Here is a 27,168-nt window from a genome sequence, read left to right as displayed (position 1 = left end):
AAAATGGGAAAGTATGTTTGTTTATTTATTTATTTATTTGTCCTTCCTTCACGCTCTAACTAAGAAACTAATCGTATTGTTTTTTTTGGCATAAACTTATTTGAAAAGATAAAACCGCTTATGTTACTAGACTACTTTTGGTCTTGGAATAACATCATGTTTCTAAGGGAGCTTACAGGAATATTTGCATTTTACGCGATTTTCAAATTCCACGCGAGCGAAGCCGCGAGCAAAAGCTAGTATTTCATATTTTAACTTCCTTCTAAATCGTGCACCTTGCACCGAATCGACAACGTAGAAAAAGATATCTACGCAATTATGTTCTGAACTTGGTGTTTTTAACGTGTAAAACGGACATTAACTACATATTTTAATAATATAAAGTGTTACATTTTACGTAGGTACTGATAATCGCACTAATAATCGGTAAAAATACTTTAATAAATATAATTTTTAATTCCCACGTAGAAACGACCAAGTGGTAGTTAACTCAGTTGTCATATTTTCAAGCGCAATGTAGATGCAGACAACTACAATATCTCGTAAATTAAACATAAATAGAAGAAATTAAATATACATGTGGATTAATTTATAAATAATGAAACAACGATGAAAATTTCAATAAATTTGATTGGAAATTGACAAAATGGGAGCATTTTTTCCTATTATGCGCTCTCCTGAAAAGTAGCTGTTTTGTAGATGACTCTTTTTACTTTGCACCCGTCGACGTGTGTCGTTCACTTAAAAATTAAAGTGGTCAGGTACATCCTAATAATAAACTTATAAATAAAAACAACATTCTGGTTTCTTAATTTTATTGGTAAAATCACATTGAAATTATAAATGGAAACGGTGACAGATGTTACATTTATAGGATCTCTACAGACAAAATTCTCGTAAATATTCACTATGATACCGTCTGTATCCCGACTATTTGCTACGGCGTCGAATAGCTACATTGAGACGATAGGGTGCTTTAAATGCTTCAAAAACTCCGTTTCGGAAGTGGTGAGTCAGCGAAGATAAATTAGAATCGAAAAAACATTATTCGAACGACTTCACGATACAGATCAGACATCAAAAATATTTCTATCATTAATAGACTACTTCACATCATCGAGAAATAATAAAACGCCCGTAGGCCGCAGGAGCGATTGGTTAGAATAGCACCCGCGTAGGTTCCTCGGGCTTAATCTATGACGGTTAAGAGGCTTATGTAAAGCGCCATTTGTCGAAAACTTAACCTCGATTAGTTTAACTCTGATTAAGTGCCGGTTAACATCAGCCTAAATCGGATCACAGACTACGCCGCGTGACGCTGCGAATAATATGATTTAAGTTTCGATTGTGACAAAATGACAAACGTAATAAATATTTAATACTAATATAACATAATTCATATAATTCATTTACTTAGGGGTATCCCAGTTTAGCTTGTAAAATGTAACACCGCAAAAATCCTAGGATTTTAGAGACATTTTAAACGCGTATTAACTACTATATCCCTTATCATCGAGTATATCTCAACAAAGATTAAAGATTTGTCGCAGCGATATGCGGCGCAGCGTGCGATCCGACCGCGAACGCGCGCGTGAGATTCAGCGCTCGCACGCCACCGCACCAACACTATACATAGCGGGCTTCAGTCCAACTCTCAGATTAACATTAAAAATAATACATTAATCGAACGTTGCACGAGAGGTTTATTAGGATACGGCCAACAGTACTACTGGGAACTGCATGAGAGCTTTGTGACGATGTTACTGTCCAACAACTTGAAGTTGCAGCAAGACGCTCGCTATTGCGGCATTCGCATGCAACTTCATTACAAATCCGGTATATTATGGCGCTTCGTCTAAGATGAAGGCCCAGTTCCAATACGAAAACAAGCTTTCGTGAAATTATAATTAATATAGAAATAAATAAATACGTAAAACGTTGGCAACAACAAAAATTATGTACACGGTAAAAGGAGTTTGTATTCGAAACTGACAATTATAACCTACTATAGCTGTATAACAGAGGTCTAGGAATCAAATCGTGTGAAAGGATACATTTACAAATGACGTATTTACCAAACAATGATGGAATTTTAATTCTTATAGCTTTGTAGTTAGGATTTGGTGAACCCCTTGACAAAACACTACTTTTTAATTTGACACTAGGTAAACAGGATTAGGGCTCATTGGTGTAATGGAACTGGGATACTGTTGGGCGCTAGGGGGTGGGGGCGGGGCTTAGTTCTCTCCGCCCCACCAGTCGGGGCCGCCGTTGCCGCCGCCCCCGCCGCCGCCGCCGCCGTACGACCCGCCGTAGTTGCCGCCGTAAGAGCCGCCGCCGTACGCAAAACCTTTAAAAATAAAAAATTATATGAGTAATCCATACTGAAATTATAAATGCGAAAGTATGTTTGTCTGTCTGGAGATACTTCAAATCCCGGGTAAGGGCATAATGTGATACTTTTTATCCCCAAAAAATGTTCGGTTAAATAAAAATAAAATAAAAACGAAGGTTCAAAACAGTGCTCGTAGACAGTCTTATAAGCTATCCTTTGTCTATCAAACTGCTTTTCCAACATTTATAAGACAAGGAAGGACAAGGAGGATTGTATGGCTATAGTGTATTCATTGTGTAAATATCTTCATTTCGTTGGTATTAGGACTAAAGAGGTTTACAACCATGTACCATCGAGGAAATCAATTCCTAGGCATTGACGGACTTACGTCATGTGGTCGGCTTATGTCATTTCAATGTCAGCTGTGATCAGTAGGATGGGTTTGACTTAACGCGACCAAATTACTTACGTCCGCCATCTGCTTAGGAATCAACTTCTCTAATAGTATAATTACCGGAGCCCATAGATCCTCCCGGTCCTCGCCCTCCGGACTGTCGCGGCTGGGTACGGAAATCGCGCGCGCCGAAGCCGCTGCCGCCGAACCGTCCGCCGCCGCCGGAGCGGTTGCCGGCACGACGCCCGCCGCCGCCTGAACGGCCCTCCGCTGCCGTGTTCGTCAGCCAGCTACACACAAACAATAAATTGTGATGAACACAAAAAATATACAATTATCCCCAACCACATAGTATTTATGAGCAATATTGGGTTGGGATGCTACTCTATGGGTCAATTCAGACCGCAACGCGTCGCGCGTAGATGCATTCCTAAATTTGAATGGATTTGACAGATTTTCAAGACATCTCACGGTCACGAAATCTGTCAATTCAGTACATATTTAGAAAATAGAAATGCATCTACGTCATAACGCATTGTAGTCTGAATTGACCCGAATGCGAATAGACCTGGATCCCAGAAGGATAAGACATAACTTACTCTCTGATGGATGAAACCATAGGTTATTAGTAGTGCCTCGTGTAATTAGAATACCTGCGAATTTGTGTAGCTCTAAGTGTGACCCCTGGTCACCTGACCAGGGGTCACACCAGGAACCAAAGTGGACTAAAAATGAGTCTTACTTTACTTATTTTCAAATGGCTAATATTTATATATATTTTGTAGATGATTGTTCTGAACAAGTATCATGTAGTGTAAGACACTTTTCAATGACCAAAACTATGCCAGACGTTTTAAAAATAACTTTGTTGCTATTTTTTTTCAAAGGCATTATTTTTATTTTATAAATTAATATAACACCTTAGAAAATAATACGATATTGCAAGAATTTACTTTCTACTAGCTGTTGCCCGCGACTTTATCCGTGTCAGCATACTGCATAGTATAATAACAAAGATGAACAATTTTCCCCTGTTTCCTCACCCAAAGGGTAAAAACGGGACCCGATAACAAAGATATTTCAGCCTGTCCGTCTATCTGTCTGTCCATATCCAGACTGTACCTCCCCTTTCTAACATGTAGTGAATATTATTAAAGTATGGATACAATTGAGTATTTTTGGTCATATACCTAGTCAAGTGCCTACCAGTTAGACCCAGATCCCAGAGCGATAAGACAACTTACTATCACAATATGGATGAAACCATAAGTACTTAGAATACCTTCGAATTTGTGAAGCTCTACATGGAGCTATGCTCACTCTCACTCACTCACTCATAATGTGTAAAAATGTCTGTGTCTGTTTGTAACCTCTTCACGCAAACACCGCTTAACCAATTTTGCTGAAATTTGGTACGGAAATACTTTACTTTTTAGGAAATATGATACTTTTATCCCGAAATTTGCGAAATGAAGTTGCGGGTGTTATCTCTAAATAATAAATATTGAAGTTAATTTATGTAGAGTAAAGCTATTTGGAGCTATTTCGTTTTATAAGGCATTTTATTTTTTGTAGAAAAGATATCAGATAAAAGAATATTATATTTTACTATGATTATAATAATTAACTGCAAGCATTTGTCTGTTATTTAATTCATCGTAATCATCAACAAAATAATTTTAATTTTCTTCGTTCATCCAATCACGACCCAATCACGACACTGCCTGTTTCAGTCATCATCCTTGTCGTCATCAGCTAAGGCAAGGTTTCTCAAAGTTGGGTTCGCGAACTCCTAGGGGTTCGCCATTCGACGGCAGGGGGTTCGCGACAAGATTCACGTAATGTTGGCTTGATAACTAGCAGGCACGCGCGGCACTCTTTTGGCACTTTATGTGTTTTCATTAGTTAGTAAGGGGTTCGCTGTTATCTGGAAATTGTAACAGGGGTTCGTGGATCCGAAAGTTTGAAAAACCCTGAGCTAAGGTAACACCGCGTTAAAGTAAAAAGCCGTGTTGGATACGTTTTAGATTGCTTGTTTTGTATTGCGGCTGGGCCGGTCTCTCATAGTAAACAAGCAATGGAACAGCAAAAAATGGAAAGAGCGTAAGTGACAAAATGGTTTTTGTCGCGTAATTTAAAAACTATAAAATATACATTTCATATAAGCTATGGGCAAAATAAAGTGTATGCTTGAACTAATATAATATTATGTAAAAAATTTGGAAGCTTTAATCACTCTCCTCTGTTGGCAAAATAGGAATCCCTTTTTTTACAGAGGTCTTTTTGGTTTATTATTCTGTGTTATAAAAGTTGACCAATCGTGTTATGCTATGGGTAATTCAAAGACAAAGACATAATGAATACTGACAATGAACTTTAATTTCTTAGCTTTAGTCATTGCTGAGAAAAATCGATATCGCTACAGCCCACATCCAAATTATCAAGGTGTCGCCTTAAGCTAGAAACAAATTATCGGACGCATCCATGAGTCGCGATTCGCGGCTAACGGATGCGGCTTACAACATTGTTAAGCCGCATCCGTCAGCCGGACGTTCGCGGATGCAAAAACATCCAGTCAGATTCTGTTCGGAAGTCCGAACGTTCAAGGTCGTGTCCGCGACTTATGTTGGACAGTGTGTACACTGCACAGTTTAGTGTATTTAATATTTTGTACTTACTAGGCTACTAGGTACTAGATAGGCACTTGACTAGGTATATGACCAAAAAATACTCAATTGTATCCATACTTTAATAATATTCACTACATGTTAGAAAGGGTAGGTACAGTCTGGATATGGACAGACAGACGGACGGACAGGGCTGAAATATATTTGTTATCGGGTCCCGTTTTTACCCTTTGGGTAAGGAAACAGGGGAAAATTGTCCATCTTTGTTATTATACTATGCAGTATGCTGACACGGACAAAGTCGCGGACAACAGCTAGTAGAAAATAAATTCTTGCAATATCGTATTGTTTTCTAAGGTGTTATATTAATTTATAAAATAAAAATAATGCCTAAAAAAATAGCAACAAAGTTATTTTCAAAACGTCTGGCAATAGTTTTGGTCATTGAAAAGTGTCTTACACTACATGATACTAGTTCAGAACAATAATCTACAAATTATATATAAACATTAGCCATTTGAAAATAAGTAAAGTAAGACTCATTTTTTAGTCCGCTTTGGTTCCTGGTACCTGACCAGGTGTCACACTTAGAGCTACACAAATTCGCAGGTATTCTAAGTACACGAGGCACTACTAATAACCTATGGTTTCATCCATTAGAGAGTAAGTTATGTCTTATCCTTCTGGGATCCAGGTCTAGAAGGAGTCACAATAAATCGCATCGCGCGTAGATGCATTTCTAAATTTGAATGGATTTGACAGATTTCCAAGACGTCTCACGGTCACGAAATCTGTCAGTACAAATTTAGAAATGCATCTACGCGTCGCATTGTGGTCTGAATTGACTCGAATGCGAAGGAGTCACAATAAATCGCGTCGCGCGTAGTAGCATTTAGCGTAGTGGACTAGAGGCGTATAAACCGGAAAAAATATTTAAAATAAATAAAACTGGATTTTATGTGTAGCCAGATAATGAAGTAGATAAGTTACAAGGTTTGTTCGAATTATGAGGGAAAAAATGAGTAATTGTCCTTATGTACTAAAATGTTACTTATGTAGTTCTTCCACTGCAGAAAAAACGGCAATTTTTTTAACTGTTACTTACCTGGTTCTTCCACTTACGTCTTCAAATATTGCAATATTATGATGTACTCACTTGGGCACATCCTGCTTAGCCTCAATGAGCAGCTCCACGAGGTCCCGGGCGAGGCCGCGGTTGGAGTCGTTGAAGAAGGAGGTGGCCACGCCGAGGTTGCCCATGCGGCCGGTACGCCCGATGCGGTGCACGTACTCCTCCACGTCCGACGGCAGGTCGAAGTTGATCACGTGGCGCACGTGCGGGATGTCCAAGCCTGGAGACGGGAGTGTATAAAGTATGTTGGCTTTTAGAACGGTTAAAGTGAGGTCACACTAATGTTACTACACTGAACTGAAAAAAGTAATTGCGTTTTACATACATTTTTAAGGCAAACCACGTCATCGGACGCGATGTTTCAACGAATTGTCGACGAAGAAAGTGAAGGCGACGGGTAGTCACATTATTATATTGCAAATTGCGCTGTCGTATCTTACAACAACGCATCACAGATATAAATTACAAAACATGATTAGCATATTGAGTAATTGTTTCTAAGTTTTATGGTGCTATAGTTAATAAAAATACCGAACGTCGCCTCTTCTTCTATTTAATTCACCTCCATATTATTAATATATAATATTAATTTTCATTATTATGCAAGAGTGTCTATCTATTACGACATCACACCTTAACCATTGTAACAAATCCTTTGGTCTTTGAGTATAGTACTTGCAGCCCCGGATCTAGAGTAGGGGAAGTCGGGGCCTATGTCCCGGGCGGCAAATTCAGGGGGCGGCCAAATTGACACTTCACGGACCAATGGACCAACTCATCATTTATTTAACTTTGACCACGGAATAAATAATAGCACAAGTACAGCAATTTATGGCCATATCAACTTGACCTATACCCTGAGCGCGGAGTGAGACGTGTTGCACCGTGCACGAACATTTATTATTCGCGAGGCGCGTAGGCATAGTTCGAAATACGCGCCCGGCTCCCACTTGCTTTTAAACCCTACCCTGTTAAATATATATCCTACATATTGGTAGCTGAAATTATATGGGTGATAAATGTAAAAAAAAACATAGGTAGGCGGGGCGGCATTTTTCAGTTTTTGCCCCGCCTGAAAAAAATTGAAGATCTGGGGCTGAGTACTTGATAAATGATTTTTGGTGCTAAGAAGAATTTAATATTTAGAAAAGAATAAAAGTAATAGTAAATAGAGTCGACCTCTAGCGGCGACGGCGGTGGCGACGAGTATTGGCGTCTGTCCGGTGCGGAAGCGGCGCAGCGCCTCCTCGCGCTCGCGCTGCGTGCGGTCGCCGTGGATCGACGTCACCGGGTAACCATCCACGTCCAAGAACTCTTCTAGCTGGTCGGCACCTGTTAACACATTAACAGTTTGTGAAGGCTATATAAGATATGAGCTACCAAAGTATATAGCTATTAGCTATCCATTTTTGAAAAAAAATTGTGATCACAATGGCGGACATTAGGTCGGCCAGGCTCCATATAAAAATCTTCATACCCCTTTACAAAACATTACCTTTTTTCGTTTCGACGAAAACGAGCGTCAATTGATCTTCTTCGGGGCGCTGACGCTGGAGCAGGTTGGACGCGTTCAGGAGATCCAGCAGGAACGATCTCTTGTCTTGCTCCTCCACCCATACGACCTGTGTACAAAACAAAAATGTCAACTCTGTGGCGGGCCATTAAACGGCATAATCCTGAATCGCGCTAAGTTTCGAGTTTTTTAATTACTAGCTTCGCCTTGGTCGGAGGTTTTCGAGTTTAGAGGCTTCACTCACTTCACACAGATTCTCACCTTCTGCGTAATATTCTCCGAAGTGGAACCGACACGGCCGACCGCGAGGAACACGTAATTATGCAGAAAGTCCTGCGCCAGGACTTGGATCTGTTTGGGGAACGTAGCGGAGAACATGAGCGTCTGCCGCTCGCCGGTCTTCGGCATGGTGTGGCACTCGACGATCTTGCGGATCTGCGGCTCGAAGCCCATGTCCAACATCCTGTCGGCCTCGTCTAGCACGAGATGGCGGCAGTGGTCGAGGGCGACGCGGCCGCGCACGAGCATGTCGACGAGGCGGCCGGGCGTCGCGACGAGCAGGTGGCAGCCGCGCTCCAACTCGTACAGCTGGTCTGGGATCGGCGAGCCGCCGTAACTGTCAAACAAGAATAGAAAATTAATTACAGACTTGGTAAATGATAATCATATCCATACTAATAATATAAAATATGGGAAAGCGTTTCTATCTCTCGGTCTGTCTGTTAACGCTTAAGCTGCGCTACGTACGCTCCGATTCTGATCCAGTGGACGCGCAGCTTTAAACCGCTAAATCCGCCTACTCTTGCAGGTAATAAGGTTAGGGTAAGTTATATTATAGAATATAACAGAAATCTAAAATAGCAACTACATTTTGCGTTAAAGTCCAAACAGTGAATCGAAGCACTAAACGTCACATTTTATAACATAAAATTGTCAGTATTAAACTTTTTTCCCCCTTATTTCGATTAAAGTATAGTACAGAATTAGAACGTATTATTTTGATATCGTTGGTACAGAGTACAATTATTTATTACTTACACGACACAGGGGCGCACTTTGGAGCGGTAAGCAAACTTTCTGGCTTCATCGTAGATCTGCGTGGCGAGCTCGCGAGTCGGCGCCAGCACGAGCCCAAGCGGATACTGCTTGCGCCGAACATAGGGTCTGTAACATACAAAAATATAAGTTTAACCCAATATATTGCAGTATTAATTAAATTTTTTTACACCTCTTAACGCTCAATAACCTGATTAAAATATTAACACAAAATCAAAATCAAAATCAAAAATATTTTTATTCGGAGTAATTTTTTACAAAAACTTTACCGAACGTCGATACTACGGTGCCTACCACCGGTTCGGGAACTAACCCGGCGAGAAGAACCGGCGTAAGAAACTCGCACGGGGCCATCTTTTACTAAAAAGATGGAAAATTACAATTTAAAACATATAACAGCACAACACGGTCATATTAATGTACATTACATCCCGGGATGTATATCTTTACATTATATTAACCTGACGCACCACTGGAATGTACATGCACAGCCGAAAGGGGGTGACTCAGGGAGTCACTCTGAACAAATATGGTTCTACGACTTTTGGAAATTCACGAAAAAATATTATATTGATTCTCCATAGAAACTTTGTTGGTCACGTGACTTTTTTACTATGGAAAAGGAAATAATTTTTTCGTGAATTTCCAAAAGTCTTAGAACAAAAGTTGTTCAGAATGACCTCCTGACCCTGAGTCACGTCCTTTCGGATAATACCTTATTTGAAACACTCTGCATAAGGTCTGCCAGTCTTCATCTGACACATTGCAAAAGTTACATGACAAACAAACACAGCAAACCTTTAATGCTGTGTAAATATTATGTAACTTTATTAGTAATAAAGTGACACTTAATACTTAGATGTTTGATTAAATCATTTTATATATAGCAAAACAATAGAATTGATTGTCACGCCTCACTGGCCAAAACAGCGTCATTTCATTCTGTAACTGCAAAATCAATGCAAACAGCCTTACAGAGAGAAATAACTCTACCGCTATTGCTAATGCCTCTAACACTAGAAGACATTGTTGAGAATGTTTTAGAGTTATCAATCTAGATATTGATGCCTCTCAAAGATTAGACCGCTTAAATATGGCTCCAGTTATTGTCACCAAAGTGTACTTAAAAAAATGAAAATTCTAGGAGTTTAACCCATCTATCAAGAACATGTTATAAGTTTGTCGTGTCTGTGTGTGTGATTTTGATCTACTTTTATTTTTGTTTTGGTAAATTTGGGTTTACGCACATACTTCAAGATTAAGCAACATTATTATGCTGCGGCCGCACATTCGTCTATCGTCACGAAACGTCGTGCTATGAGACGATACCATTGGGCGATACACGCAGATCGTCCAATGGTATCGTCTATAGCACGAAGCATTACGCATGTCCGGCCGCAGCATTACAGTGATTTAATCGGTTTAATATTTTTTTCTGATTCTGACTTTTATAAGAGTTTTGAATCAGGTGTTGTTTTTGAAATTTCTTAATTTAATTAATTTCTTCGACATATTTTTCCATGGTAACGTATTTTAATGCTAGACAGGGTGTCCCTAGCCAACACTTCATTTTTGATCGGCGATATATAAAGCTGTAAAGAACACGTTTTGGCAAGAGGTTATCTGCTAGCTAGGAGCTCAGCTTAGCTACTTACCCCGCGTTCTTGACCGGGCCGGCCTCGTACATCTGGTTGAGTATGGGCACGAGGAAGGCGGCGGTCTTGCCGGAGCCGGTCTGCGCGCACGCCATCACGTCGCGCCGCGCCAACACTATCGGGATCGCGTACTTCTGCACCGGCGTCGGCTTATCGTAGCGGGCGAGGGCTATGTTCGAGCGCATTATTTCCGTCAGGTTAACATCCTCAAACTGTGAACGAAATGGAATCGTTATAACCTTGGTCCATAAAAATTAAGAATATTATGTTAAATGTGAGCGGGCAACACTAGACGCGTCGGCTCACGCGCATCCCTATGTAGTCGATGAAGATTCGAAATGTAACAAATGACGGTATGACGCCTTAAGTTCTCAAAAGCGTAGTATAATTATGTACTTAATTATGTGAGGAAAACTTGCTTCAGGATAGATATTTTACTTTAAATTTGTTAAAAATTAGTAGAAGCATCGCAACTGCCATGTCATTTAGCCACGCGATATGTCTAAACCATAAAGTTAATATACCTAGCGGAATAGAGCAACAATCTCGAGCTGTCAAAAGAAACCAAAATTGGTTTTCACCTGTGTGAAAAACATGTGTACGTATACACTTACACAAGCTGCAAGCATGATTGAACATGAATTCTATGAGATTAAATCGTCAACGTGCGGCACGTGCCGACTGGACGTCGAAAAAAGAGTGCTGCTGTCATGTATCACACGTCTCTTTTTACCACGCAGTGTTACTAATAGTGACATCTCTCTTGGCTTTGCCTTTGTTTCTCTATTCCGCTGGGTATATTAACTTTATGGTCTAAGCTCTAATCAAATAATATTTTATTGAACTTTGCTGTTGTGATTACCAAATGCTACTTGGATAAATATCAAGTTCTTAATTCAATATGAATGATGGAATTAATTCTATAAGATAATATATTATAAGAAAATGGCGCATGGCGTATTACTGCCCGACAATTCACTGGCAATACCCTGTCTACACAACGGCGATGGCTTGTAGTGGGTCAGCATAACCTTTAATTTCACAAAATCAAAGTGATCATAACTCACGCTTGTAATGCAGTCCGGCACGTTGTCTCCGCTGGCCTCGACAGGAATATCCTCGTATTTGGAGAAGTTGATGCCCGTGTTGCCCGTCCCGAATAGATCCAACTCCTGTCGCTCGTCGCGCGGCAGCGGAATAGTCCAGTCGTTCTGCTGGAATTTGATTTACGTTAGTTTTTTATATGAACAAGCTTTAATACAACTATAAACATAGTTTTAAAATTTCCATTTCCCAAAAACTTTATTGCAATTACCAACCTAGGAATAATAAAAACTAAGAAAAAGTAATTCAATACATTAATTGCAATATTTAGGTGACCTTGAGCGGTATTAGGCTGACTTTACATGACAGTTCGAGAGGAACCAAATTTAAAACGGTAATAGTATGAGAGTAACATTTTCCTTATTTTATTTGTTTATTCGTAGATTGCAACGTATTTGACAGGTCACACATTCTCTCAGTCTTAGTCATGTCACTGTCTCATAGATGGTGCATCAAAAATTCCTACAATTTCAAATGTAATGCATTTCAAAAATTCTTCTTTATTTTTATGTTGCTGAAGATAACTTGATGACTTCGCATAGGAACGTCCACCAACAAAACCTCAATTATACAATTTAAAGTGAATCAACTTATGAATCTTAAAAAACTTGAATCATTCAATGGTTTAAACTTTACACAGACAATACGACACTTGCGCATTTACAACATTACTATGGATTGGACTTTAGAGCAAGGGTGGCCAACCTTTTCAACACTTGGGCCAAAATTCGGAAGTAGAATTTTACCCCGGGCCGCACTACCAAATTTTATGTATACTCGTAGTGCGCGCCAGATAAGCCTGCGTTCTGTCAAAATCGGATACTAATTTTTCCTATCAGAACTTAGAGCTTAGAACAAAAAAAATGTACTGTAATAAGCAAATAAAACACCCCAGTCACGCGCTAGTACTTTATTTTAAAGTCAGCCCATTTTATGTAAATAAAGCATGTATTGATTTTAAAAGTAAAAGAAAAGAAGTGTTTGTTTGCTTTTTATAGTAGGTATGATAAGGTAATTTTAAGTAGTTTTTTTTACTTTAAAAAATGTGCTCGGCTCCGCAGGCCACAAGGTAACAGACGACGGGCCGCGTGTTGGCCACCCTTGCTTTAGAGGATTACAATATGAAGCAGCTTACTTCGTCCCGGCGAGACGATGTGCGGCGCACGTCGTCGGAAGGCCAGCGCGAGTGTGAGCGAGTGTCGTCGGAGCGCGGCTCCGGCTCCTTCCACCGGTCGTTGCGAGGCGGTTCGCTGTTGAAGTCCTCGTCGCGCCGGATGTCGCGCGACGCACCGAACTGCCCGCCACCGCCGCCACCGCGACCGCCGCCGCCTCCGCCGCCGCCGCTGGCCCAGCTGCCGCGATCGCCACCGCGGTCGCCCCCGCGGTCGCCGCCGCGGTCGCCACCGCGGTCGCCGCCGCGATCCGGCTCCGCCCACCGCTCCGACTCGCCATTCTGATAGCCACCATCACGACCTGCAAGTGAAAAGTATACAATATAATAATATTTTCAATACTTGTCTTTTTAGACACACCGGAAAATAGTGCAATCAACATCCTATCGCCTACATGCCAGTGTAAAATTACAATTCCGACTCTAAAGGTAGCATTCCGATCTTCGGAGCTATATTATGTTTCATTTAAAAAAAAAATAAAGAAAATTAAATTAAAATAAAACAACCAAATAACCATACCATAACCACCAAATGGTTGATTTAAACTCACACTCTGTAATATACTATTTTATTACTATAGAAGAACACTTTTGCACAATTATTGAAACTCGAATCACAACTTTTACAATAAAAAAATTAACCTCAAAAAACAGATGTTGTGAAAAAGTGACATTGCTTTTTTTTTTTAATCCGTAAGACAATAGTTTAATTGTTGTAATGCATGTAAAAACTAACGTTAACATCCCGCCGGCCAAGGACGACTCAAGTCCTTAAAATCTGACAAACTAACGAACTAACAAAAGACAAAAAAAAATAAAAATAATCTTATTATTCATAAGAATCATCCAGGGGTAGAGGGCATAATTTCACGACAGGTCGCTTGAATAAATTATTCTTGTATTGTAGCGTTACTACTCGAGTTATGCCATCTGCACCAGGGTGTTTTTCTACAATCCGACCCAAAAGCCACTTACCCGGAGGAAGTGTGTCATCTTTGACAAGAACTATGGTACCGAGTGGAATTTCTGGATGTTTGGTATTCCACTTGTAACGGTGTTGTAAATTAGTTAAATATTCGTTTTGCCAACGACGCCACAAACATTGCACCATGCGTTGAATCGTGGATTAAATTAATTTTTCATTTAAATCATTCATTTTCATCCATAGATATTATTATTATTATTATTATTATTTTCTACCGACATTGGTCTAGCGATCGGAATGCTACCTTAAGGGAAATTTAAGATACAAGCAAAAGCGAGGATAAACTTAAGAATTTTAACTTATCGAAGCAGTTTATACGATTAAGGCGAGGATAAACCTCAATTTGTTATTCCGCGACTTCCGGTTTACCTAGTTCCAATTTAATAACGAAGTTTTAAAAAATATGAGGTATAATGCACAATATTTAAAATACCTTAAACCATAAACATTTTAATAAAACTTAATAGTTTGGCTGTAATTAATTTACAAACTCACCTCTGATAAAAATCTATTTCATCGAAATATAAGTATTAACTAGGATAATTATACATTTTATTTGAATAAATTGTTAGTAAATCTATATTAAAATTTTTATAACCGAACAATTTTGTTTCTTAATGTTTATTTCCAAAGATATTTAAAAAAAACATGAAAAATAGAGAAAATCCGTTTGAGTGACTTCAATTTTATGCTAAGCTAAAATGAATCTTATTGCGATGCGTATACGCTTGGTCTTTGGTTGTGTGCAAAGTTATAGTTTTGGATTGAGATTAATCCCCGCCTTAAGTTAAAAAATTTGTTCCCTAGCTTAGGTACCTACTTCAAAAATATTATATTTTTCCTAAGTACGAGGTGACTATTTAACTTGTATTTTATAGCATCACATACCGCGGTTTCTGCGCGGGAATCGCGAGTCGTAGCCGCGATCGAAGTCGCGGTCACGGTCGCGGTCGTCGCGCCGCCCACCACGGTCGTACGTCCTAGCGTTGCCTCCTAATGGTGAACGGTTGTCCTTCGCGTCGCTGGGACGAGACTCTAAGCTTGGGCGCTTAGGTTCCTCACCTACAAAATAGGTTTAAAATACTATAAGTCAAAACGATAAGGAATTTTAGATAGCAATCTTTTGAGGTGTAGAAATCTACGAAACTTTGGTTATAATACTTTGAGGTCCGACTGTGACGGACTGACGGACCTCAATGGTATGGAAAGGTCCTTCCATACCATTGAGGTCCGACCATGAGATAAGATGATGATTTATAATTATACTAGCTATTTGACCGAGCTTTACTCGTTATTCGATAAAACACGAATAAAATGACATTTTCTAAAAATTATTTCTAGCTAGACCGATTTATCGCCCCCGAAACCCCCTAAAAACTAAATTTCATGAAAATCGTTGGAGCTCATTCCGAGATTCCAATAATATATATATATCGACGGGTGCAAAGTAAAAAGAGTCATCTACAAAACAGCAACTTTTCAGGAGAGCGCATAATAGGAAAAAATGCTCCCATTTTGTCAATTTCCGATCAAATTTATTGAAATTTTCATCATTGTTTCATTATTTATTAATTAATCCACATGTATATTTAATTTCTTCTAATTATGTTTAATTTACGAGATATTGTAGTTGTCTGCATCTACATTGCGCTTGAAAATATGACAACTGAGTTAACTACCACTTGGTCGTTTCTACGTGGGAATTAAAAATTATATTTATTAAGTATTTTTACCGATTACTAGTACGATTATCAGTAACTACGTAAAGTGTAACACTTTATATTATTATTACAAGTAAGTTATATTATTAAAATATGTAGTTAAACGTTTTACATCTTAAACACACCAAGTTCAGAACATAATTGCGTAGATATCTTTTTCTACGTTGTCGATTCGGTGCAAGGTACACGATTTAGAAGGGAGTTAAAATATGAAATACTAGCTTTTGCTCGCGGCTTCGCTCGCGTGGAATTTGAAAATCGCGTAAATTGCAAATATTCCCGTAAGCTCCCTTAGAAACATGATGTTTTTCCAAGACCAAAAGTAGCCTATGTTACTTTTCATCCTTTCAATTAAGTTTATGCCAAAAAACAATACGATTTGTTTCTTCGTTAGAGCGTGAAGGAAGGACAAACAAACAAATAAATAAATAAACATACTTTCCCATTTATAATATTAGTATGGATATACTTAGGAATCATTCATTTACTTTCGTAAAAATCGTATTTTCTCACAACAAAAATGAAATTCTGTGTCAATACTTTAATTATTTTAAACTAATTTAAAAATTATTCAGTATCATTATCAGTACAGGAACTATGTTGTAAATTATTATAATTTAGGCAGAGGCTTATTAAGTCTTTGTACTTGGCACTTGTAAGCATGATGGGTTCATTATAACATCATAAGCATCGCCGGACGTTTTACACCATCGGAGGGGTGCATACGATTCTTCAAAACACAAAATGAAATTTTATTTCAACGATTTCTCAATTGCTTCTCGTGATCACAGAGATCCCAAAACCGGTCAAAGATAAGTTAATAGAAAAACTTCGCGAGAACTTGCAAATGCCGGGATATGATGTTACGCAGGTTGCAATTTACCATTTCTGGACTGATGTAATTGTTTACCTAAATTTTGTCGTAATTTACGTCTCGTATCAATACACGTGTCTTTATTTCTCAATCGCCTTTTCTTTAGATCAATATTTAACTGACGTCTTTTTCTACCGTTTAACGAGGAAGGCGTAGAACATTCACTTGATGCCTCCACTGCCGAAGAAGCATCAATGGTGTTGTCTATAGAAGATTTAAAGTTTGAGAGGGACAATATACTCGATGGCCTGTTTGAGTTAATAAACTCAAGCAGGTCATAGATTATATGAGATCAAAGTATCTGTTTAATAAAAAAGAATATATAATATTTTGATCTAATACTGATAATGGACGCGGCGGACTTGAAGTGATGAACTGTATTCTGAGGGTGTTGGCGTATTTGTTAATTTGCTGAGATCGACAAATTTTCAAAATCATTTTATATTTCAGACTGAGAGTGAACTGGTGTGACTGGCCTAGAGTATTCAGATCATGGGGACTTATCTTACAAAGTTAACTTATATTCATTTGTCTTCATCGGTGACACATCAAGGTTTTCTATAAGATGTTCAATAATTTCATCGGGCAACACAGTATTTTGCTCGATAAATCTATCACTTATGTTCCGGAAACTTTCAACTTCTTTAAAAAGTCGTTTTGGACTTTCTGAACATGAAAAAACAGTAAAAAATAACAGTAACAAATTAGAAGTCAATTAATATAGCTAACAATAAGAATTAACATAAATAGGTACTCATAAACATAATAAACAATACTAATTTGCAAAAGTAAATTGAGACATCTAAATCACAATCGCAACGTAGAAAAAGCTATATGGCAGATAGCCGCTTATGCCGCATAACATGACCCCCGCGCGTCCCGCGTATAGACGACCAGCGGTAGTTATCCGCATCTACATCGTGCAATTTCACAAAACAAGAGTAGATGTCTTCTTTTACGTGACAAAAGTACCAAAAATAAGGTGATATTTGAATTTTTGTTTTTGGTATGTTGTAGAACATGATATTTTAAGCTAGTTTCTACAAAAAAACGAAAAACTCAAAATTGCAGATGACTTTTTTTACTTTGCACCCGTCGATATATATATTGCTCGTTTAAAGATATAAGATTAAGTACAGATTCTTGTGTAGCATCCCATATTATGGTATCATCTAAATCTCTGTAATTCTAAAATTGCATTCAAAATTTAAATAGGTCACGAAAGGTCACGAAACTATAGTCTATAAGTAACAAATATATAAATATTATGTCACAAAGAAAATTTTATGTCTAATAACAAAATGTTGTGCAATAGTTTTTTTTAATGCAATACATATTATTTTGTGGTAAATATAATATTATTGATACAGAAAACAAATACATAAATCAATCATGATAATATATTAAATTATTTTTAACCACTCTGTATTATAAAAGCAAAGGAGAAATCCTAAATTTATTGATAAGCCATTTACCATGACTCATTAGTTAAGTAACGGAAAATACCATTACGATTGAATTCAAATAAAGTACACTCATTCAGTTTTTTTTTTCTTTATTGACGCTTTAATACACAAGAAGTAATCTAGAGTTGGAAATATCATGATATCAATAAAATATTATCATTGGCCAATTTTGACATTTGCATTCATGACATGGCCTGGCTGGTTGCATAGGTACACATTTTCCATATTCCATATTATTTAGAAGTCTGAATGCATGGGATCAGATGAAAATACATTAATGGCCTAACAAAAATCGATTTAGTTTTTTCTTTTTATTAAATTGAATATCATTAAATTAAAGCTGCTAATCATTAAATGTCTCCGAGTGCATTCATATTTCATACACCTTTTCAACTATATTATAATATGTTTGTGTAGCAAGTAACTAAGTGCAGAAATTAGATCTATAACATTTGGTAATGATATGATATTATAAAGACATGTTTTTAAAATAATTACCTTTGGCCTCCAATTGCCTACGCAGATGCGGAGGGATATAGCGGCCAGCACTCTTTGGAGCCTGAGGCTGCAAGTCCAGACCAGCAAGCTAGAAATATATAAAAAAGATATTATATAAAATATGTAGTATTAAGATAGGAGGAAAACCTTGTATTTTTTCCCTTAGAATTTGAACAAACCTTGCATAATGCATTTTTTCCCTTATAATTTGGCTAATATATTATATATAGATCTATATAGACTGCATTTTTTTATTTCAAATCATTTTCCTGGTCCCAAAGGCTCCATTTATACAAAAAAAGGGTTCCGTACCATTCTAGAGCAAAAATAGGCAAAAATGGTGTTTTTCTGTATGGGAGCCCCCCATAATTATTTATTTTATTATTAATTATTGAAGTATAAATAAAATTGAGTATTTTTTTAACATTTCAGGTGTCTACTTGTTGCCATCATTGATATCGAGCAAAAAATTGCAAAAAAAATCATGTTTGTTGTATGGGGCCCCTTAAATATTTGTTTTATTTTGTTTTTAGTATTTATATAGCGGCAATAGAAATACACAATCTGTAGAAATTTCAACTTTCTAGCTATTACCATTCTTAAGTTTATAGCCTGGAGACAGACAGACATCGAAGTCTTCGTAATAGGGACCCGCTTTGACCCTATGGGTATGGATGGAACCCTAAAAACGAGGGTAATTTTTAAATTTTACTTTACCCACTTTATCCACTCATGTCTTTAATTACCATAATATGTGGTTTGATTACTACGAATAATAAAAACTAAGGAAGAGTAACTCCGTCAAAAAAAGTGCACCAAAAGTGCACCAAAAGGCTACAAAATGTGACCCATGCATGCATATTTATGCATGTATTCGGTACACATTTTTCGTGTATATATACTCGAGTGACATTCAACTAGGTTGACATGACAATTTTGTCAAACTCATTTTACAATTTGTTTACATAGGATTGTTTACTTACTTTTCACGTAGCTTTTTACAATATTTTTGTTGTTAAAATGCCTAGATGACCTGTGAAATGGTGTAGAAGTCATACATATACGACTTTTAATACAGGAATAACCTTTCATCTGTTAGTGAATCATATAAATTACGCTTCAATTTCTTGTATTTTTGTCGACCCAAAAAAGATGATTAATTTAAGTTGGATGCTAGGGTATTTGCGTAAAATTAAGCTGGTCTCTTTGTGTTTGTCTTATTAAATTTACATGTTATTCTAAAAGTGCAATAATCAAAAAATAATATAATTACAAAATTTTTACGAAGTCGCCATGGACAATGTTATGCAAGATGTAACAATTTAATCATACACGAATTTTTAGGGTCTGGCTGACATTATACTAAATGCGTAAAAGATGGTATTCTCATATTTCTTGCTAAAAACAATGTAATAATTAATTACATTCAATAGACAAAAACAAATAAGTATTTCCTTTAATATTGTAAATGAACAAAAATAAAAAATTGCTAACTGTTATTAAAATATTATATTAATTGTGAGTTATAAATACCAAATTTACGCAAGTTTTTAATTTCAATTCTGTAATAATTTAGCACATAGATTTTCGTAATCTCAAAACGTCTTCTCTAGGTGCTCGGACAGTTTTAGATTCGCCCGAGTCGTACAAGGTTTATTCATAATTATTACATGTATATTATTATTATCGATGTCTTAAGGATCAGAGGAAAATGTTTGATTTTAAAATAATTATATGCTCGTTTCTTCGTGATAGTAGATGTGCTTGGTATATACTGCATAATACTATCCGCTTTTGACAATTATTGTTTCATAACTATGACAATGACAATAACCGTGCAGGCTGTCGTCTGGCGCGCAATATTATGATACGTTACCTGGGATACAACCTTGGCGAAAAATCTGAGTTGTCATATTTTAGTGTTCAAAAAGGAGCCAAATTTAAAACGGTTAAGTATGGGAGTTACGTTTCCTTACTTTTTATTATTCGTAGTTTGATTACAACAATATGTACATGTCAAACAAAATAATTGTTATCAGTATATTCACCCCCTGTGATTGTTAAAAGGTTCTTGTTTTAATTTAATTATTTGTTTATTACTAAATTATGCAATATTGCAAATTAAAGGGGATAACATTATTTCCAAAACCACAAACTTTAAAAATTCACATTACTACTGCTTTGAATCACATAACTTCGGAAGTTAGACTCAATAGTTGTTATAAGCAATGAACACAATGTATTAAGGACACTATCTCAAAAATTAGCAGGTCAGTACGAATATCGACGTTAAGGACATTAAAATAACATTCAATGTCAGCGCGCCTTGTACAGTGGCGATTACGACGCTCGCCGCGTTCTTGATAGGGCGAAAATGTATGAAGAAATTTTAGTGTTTCTTATTTTTCTTATAAATGGAAATGTTATTTATTTTTTATAAAATATTTAGCTATTCGTATAAGGGGACTAAATAAGAAACAATTTTTTGTATATTTATTTTCCTTAGTTCAGTGTATTTAGCTATAACGGTACCTTATCAAGCCCCATTTTTTTTAATCTTTTGTGATTATTGTGATGGGTAAAACGTATTTATGTGAAAATTTTGTATGTGGCTATTAATATTTTATAGTATACACGTAGAGATGAATATATTATCTTTCATTTGAAACAAAAATATACTCGCAGTGTGACTCCTAATTCTTTAAAATGGTGCGGTACCTGAAAATCACTGATATTTGTGAAAAAATGTAAAAGCGTCCTTAAGGATCAACTAGCTATCGGACTAAATAAGTTATGAAATAGCAAGGTCATAGGCAAAGAATGCAAAGTATGCTCTCAATAGATTTGTATTATACTTTTGTTTTGCTAGACGTAAAAAAATCCCGTTCCAACCATAATTTGCCAAAAACCTTTCCATAAAGTGAGAGGACTTTTTTTTTTAAAGATTATGGAAACAACGAAGCAAGCTATTCTTTAAATAAGCCTTAACCCATTGATCATGGAAAAACGTGACACAATAGAATTTCTATTGTGTCTTGGTCACCGGTGACCATATGGGGCTTGATGAATTAAGTTATTCTGTCCATTTATTACTGTTATAACTTATGATTTTTAAATTATCAGTACACAATGACACTTTAACCTTATAATTTTATTTCAACAAGGAAGTATGACTCATCACAGTGTATAACTTTCTATGGAACAAATTTTGCTCTTCTTTTGCATTAGAAATTTTATATAAGCACAGTTGACAGGTTTGTCCTACATTTTATGAAAACCATTGTTTAAAATATGCAATAACTGTAACATTAGTTACTTGATGTAGGTATGAATTAGAAAAAAGTAAGACATCAATAAAGAGATCCGGAAGGCATCATAACATTTAAAATTACTAAATTAATTATAACATTAGTATTAGGGAGCCAATTTGAACGAAATTTTCATCCAAAGTGAAACAGTAAGTTTCAAGCAATTGATAGAACAAGGATTATTTGCAAGATTTATTTTTTTAAGTAAATAATAGTTTGAGTGTGCTCAACATACAAAGATATTGAATTTAAAGCATTTTATCGTGTATTTTATTTCAGAGCACATGTAGTTTTAGTGAATGAAAAACGTAAGGCCGAAACGAAAGGTAAGTATATTTTTGACGTATGACGTAGCTCAGGGTAAAACTTTAGAATTACATTGTGCTGATAATAACCTATGATGGGAATCTATAAAATCTAATCGTCAAGGTACCCTAGAGAAGTAGTCGCCATGTTGGTAGAGCTAGACTGTAGACACGTAAAGATAATTTACCTAAAATTCTTAGAAATGAATCATCTCTAATGGATTTCTCCTGCATTATAATCGGAAGTTCTGTGTGCTTCAATCGTAGGTAATTAGATTTTCATTTAGTAAAGGAAAAATCAATACAAAGCATAAAAGTACATGAGGCACCGACCTGCTGCTCTAGACCTGTTCCATTTTGGTTGGTAACATTACTCATATTACTACCAAGCAGTACGTGTTTTTCGGAACGTTGCTCCAAAAATATTATAAAAACTCAGTCTACAATAAATTTAGCACAAACACAAATCACAAAATCACATGAACAGGCTAAAATTTTTCACCGAAACCACTTTTCATTCGCAGTTTTTGCTTTTTTGTTCTCATTTGTGATTTGCAATGTTGCAAGATTTAAATTTTTTAAGTCAAAAGCAGCGATCACGAGCGACATCTATCTTTCAGAAAACTTGACTGACTTGCTTGACTTGACTGAGTTGACTATTCTTTCATCCGGAATCATAGACTTATTTATATACTGTCGTCCTGAATCCTATCTATACTAATATTATAAAGAGGTAAACTTTGTTTGTTTGTTTGTTTGTTTAATTGTAACGAATAGGCTCAAAAACTACTGGACCGATTTTAAAAATTCTTTCACCATTCGAAAGCTACATTATTTACGAGTAACATAAGCTACTTTTTATTTTGGAAAATATAGGGTTCCGTAAGATATTTCACTTTTTCGGAAACAACCAGAAAATTTACTTATTTTGCGTACGCTGCCTAAACTATAAAAGATAGAACCATACAATGTTCTAAGTATATGTAGATCTTATAAATATCTACAAAAATGTCCGCGACACACTATACCTACCTATCTATGTCAAGTGAGGTACAACAACCATATTTTTATTTAAAAATCTTGATTTTTTTTGGACTACATTTAAATGCATTTATTTTACTCATGATAATAATCCTTATCAAAATAAATTATTTCATCTCAAAGTACAGTTTATGTGGACAATATTTGGTCTTTGAATGATTAAAATTGGACGTTTGGTTTAGAAGTTATGGCGAAATTAAAATATTGCGATTTACGCCCGTTTCGAAGTGGGCGCTACCAAGGCGGGGGTGCGCCCGCGGGAGGGGAGTTTAGATCTATGAGTATTGACTATTGAGTAGTAATGTATCTATCAGTAGTACCCATCGACGGAGAGCTGACGACGACTGATTTAGACATGTTACATGTAGCTTCACCTGTGTTAAAACTCCGTTAGCTACTTTCCTGAACAACCCTTTCTGATAATCTGCGTGCTGGCAGGCCGTGGGCAGTGGGTGTGGGAGTAGTGGGGTGGGGAAAAAAAGAAAAAAATGTAGGTTCAGCTGTATTAAAACTCCGTTAGCTACTTCCCTGAACAACCCTTTCTGATAATCTGCGTGCTGGCAGGCCGTGGGCGGTGGGTGTGGGAGTAGTGGGGTGGGAAAAAAAAATGTAGGTTCAGCTGTATTAAAACTGCGTTAGCTACTTCCCTGAACAACCCTTTCTGATAATCTGCGTGCTAGCAGGCCGTGGGCGGCGGGTGTGGGAGTGGTGGGGTGGGGAAAAAAAGAAATAATGTAGGTTCAGCTGTATTAAAACTCCGTTAGCTACTTCCCTGAACAACCCTTTCTGATAATCTGCGTGCTGGCAGGCCGTGGGCGGTGGGTCTGGGAGTAGTGGGGTGGGGAAAAAAAGAAAAAAATGTAGGTTCAGCTGTATTAAAACTGCGTTAGCTACTTCCCTGAACAACCCTTTCTGATAATCTGCGTGCTAGCAGGCCGTGGGCGGCGGGTGTGGGAGTGGTGGGGTGGGGAAAAAAAGAAATAATGTAGGTTCAGCTGTATTAAAACTCCGTTAGCTACTTCCCTGAACAACCCTTTCTAATAATCTGCACGCAGCACGCAGATTATCAGAAAGGGTTGTTCAGGGAAGTAGCTAACGGAGTTTTAACACAGCTGAAGCTACATGAGTCATGAACTCATGAGTCATGACTGATTTGGTCATCAGCTCTTAGTCGGGTAGTAGTAGTAGATCTATGAGTAAATAAACAAACAAAGTTTACCTCTTTATAAAGAGGTAAACTTTGTTTGTTTATTTATAATATTATTTATAATATTTATACCAATATTATAATATTGGTTTAGATTAAAAACTCATTTATTCAGTGAGTGACATTGGCTATATATATTTACCCGTGCGAAGCCGGGGCGGGTCACTAGTTATATTATATTATCACGCTAAGACTAATACGACTGAAGAAACTCAGGAAAATGTGGTAAAAACGGGGAAAATATTAGAAAGGGTTTATCTCACGAACTACTGGAGCAATTTTTATAGCAGTATTTGGCACTTATATAGAGTAGACCACGTGAAAGGAGTATTTATAGCTATTTTTATTCGAAAATGTATGGTTTCTGTGAAATTGCTAATTTACGCGGGCGAAGCCGCGCGGGACATTTAATTTTAAATAAAGGGTATTCTGAATTAATAATAATAATATCTATGGACGCTTCACAAATCACACCACGTTCGCGTCAGTATGGCCCCGTGCTAAGTACCTGAAGGACTTGTGTTTGGTACCTACTACTAATATATGTTCTGTGCTTGTGTTACGGGTACCAAACAACGGAAATACATATATTTATTATTTAATACTTTATACTATACACGACCTTCTACCCGCGGCTTCGCTCGCGTTAAGAAGTATTATTATATACAAACTTTCATCCCCTATTTTAACCCCTTGGGGGTAGAATTGATCAGAATCCTTTCTTAGCGGATGCCTATGTCATAACAGCTGCCTGCATGCCAAATTTCAGCCCGATCCGTCCCATTGACTTTTTATTCATTGATCCGTCCACTGGTTTGGGCTGTGCGTTGATAGATCACCATGTCAGTCAGTCACCTTTGAGTTTTATATATTAAGAAGAAGAAGATAGGTTGAATATGACTAGTGATTGGACAGTACTAGTCATTGGACAGAGCACAAAAACAATATAATATTTACTAAGGTTGCTTTAAAAACTACATGTTTTTCTTAAAAATCAGGCTTTATTACTTTCAATATTAATAATAAATATTGTGTTTTTATGCTCTGTCCAATGACTAGTACTGTCCAATGTACTAGTTATTTACCCTATATTTAAGATTTTTATTAAAAGATACACATAATATTATTTAATACACATCCATGACCCAGGAACATTGAATATTCCGTCGGTGGGATTCGAACCCGCGATCCCCGACATGAGCGTTGCCAACACGCCCAACCACTGTAAATTCTAAAACGTTACATTAAATAATTGGTACCAACTATTCAAATTTTTACACACACTTACAAGGCTGTTTCGGAACGTCGACCGTGGTCGAAATCGACCTTTGGGAAGTTCGGGGGTTGGGACTTACAACCTTATAATATATAATAATAATAATAATAATATGGTTGTCGACTATAGTTGTTTATTTTTATTTCATTACTTGACTTCTTCCACGAGCCATTATTGCATTATTCAATGTATATATAGTAAAAAAGTGACAAGTAGGGTGAACATTAATAATAATAATAGCTCCCACACCGGTTTCGGTGACGGTGGCGGGTTTCATTGAAACCAGGCCAGCTACGCAGGAGTAATTTTATGGTGCCCAAGTGTGTGCGCAGTACACAAGAGCACTCTTTATTCCTTTACTCTCATAACCCACTGGGACGGAAGACCGACACGACCGGCGACAGATCAGGCGCAGGACCGACTTTTTACATGCCCATCCGACCGACGCATGGATCATCTTACTTGTCAGACAATCAGGTGATCAGCCTGCATTGTCCTAACCAAACTTGGAAATAACATGTTTCCGCGGGAATCGAACCCACGACCTCCGAGTTAAGAGCCGAGCTCTATACCAATTACCACTAGACCACGGAGGCGTGAACATTACTAGTGACTGGATAGTACTAGTCATTGGACAGAGAACAAAACAAAAAAGAACTTTTTTGTACGTTCATAAGCACAAAAACACTATATTTCATATTTGTTAAGGTCGCTTTAAAAACTACCCGTTTTCTTTAAAATCAGGCATTCTATGCTTTGTCCAATGACTGGTACTGTCCAATCACTTTTCACTAGTCATTTTAGAAATAGCCTGCCACGCCCGTGTCATATACGTCTAGAAACGGCTAAGCGCTTAGGTATAGTCTATGTTGAAACATGGTTGAAACCATAAACCTATAATGCTATATTATGTCTATGGTTGAAACAATAATAGTATGGAGAAGGATGTTTTATACTTGGCAGCACCGGAAACATTAGCTTGATTGGTTATCATTTGGCGCCAATTTTTAAAAAATATTTTCTGTAGAACATTAACTTGTTTGAAACAATCAATTTAATTACACAATAATTAGTGACAAGTAGGTGGCATCATGTAGTGTAAAATTATATAAATCGGCTTGGATAAATTGACAAATATTTATTACAAACTTACCAATATCACTAACTCAATAAATTTAATCTTCATAGATTAACCACAAAAATTGTAAAATACCTAAATTAAATAATTATCGTAATAATTATCAGGGTGTGCACTGTGCAGAATAATTTAAATGAAACCTCGCAACGGCAAGGAGCCGAGCAATAATACTGATAAATGATAATAACATCTATACGTAGTACGTAGGCTGGTGATTGCCTGAATGGCAGTGCCGCAGTCAGCCCCCTATAGACGCCAAAGAGTATATCATTAAAATACGTACGTACGCTGCCGGCAAGGGCGAATCCACGGGGGAAGGGGGGGGTCATGGGGTCCTAGGTGAACCACTAAGTAAAATTGTT

General features: G+C 37.1%; 1 protein-coding gene across 1 annotated transcript; it reads right to left on the bottom strand.

The window, feature by feature from the left end:
- Positions 1 to 798: 798 nt before the first annotated feature.
- On the bottom strand, positions 799 to 22,702 carry LOC121729305 (ATP-dependent RNA helicase bel). Its single transcript, XM_042117775.1, has 13 exons — positions 22,478 to 22,702; positions 18,532 to 18,619; positions 14,861 to 15,034; positions 12,952 to 13,289; positions 11,780 to 11,926; positions 10,713 to 10,924; positions 9,040 to 9,165; positions 8,263 to 8,617; positions 7,984 to 8,110; positions 7,668 to 7,820; positions 6,513 to 6,708; positions 2,850 to 3,019; positions 799 to 2,350 (listed from the first exon to the last, which is right to left on the bottom strand). Exons 1-13 carry the CDS (start codon positions 22,520 to 22,522, stop codon positions 2,238 to 2,240), a joined length of 2,244 nt encoding a protein of 747 aa, XP_041973709.1. The 5' UTR covers positions 22,523 to 22,702; the 3' UTR covers positions 799 to 2,237.
- Positions 22,703 to 27,168: the final 4,466 nt, after the last annotated feature.

This window comes from Aricia agestis, chromosome 8 (assembly GCF_905147365.1).
Source record: "Aricia agestis chromosome 8, ilAriAges1.1, whole genome shotgun sequence".
Taxonomy (NCBI): Eukaryota; Metazoa; Arthropoda; class Insecta; order Lepidoptera; family Lycaenidae; genus Aricia; species Aricia agestis.
Note: the sequence above shows the minus strand (reverse complement) of the source record. Positions and strands in the feature narration are given on the sequence as shown.

Coding starts and splice junctions, on each gene's coding strand:
- LOC121729305 (XM_042117775.1), bottom strand. CDS start 22,522: ATGAGTAATGTTACCAACCAAAATGGAACAGGTCTAGAGCAGCAG. Junction 8,111..8,262: donor CGGAGAATATTACGCAGAAG/GTGAGAATCTGT, acceptor TTTTGTACACAG/GTCGTATGGGTGGAGGAGCA. Junction 3,020..6,512: donor GCTAAGCAGGATGTGCCCAA/GTGAGTACATCA, acceptor GTTTGTGTGTAG/CTGGCTGACGAACACGGCAG.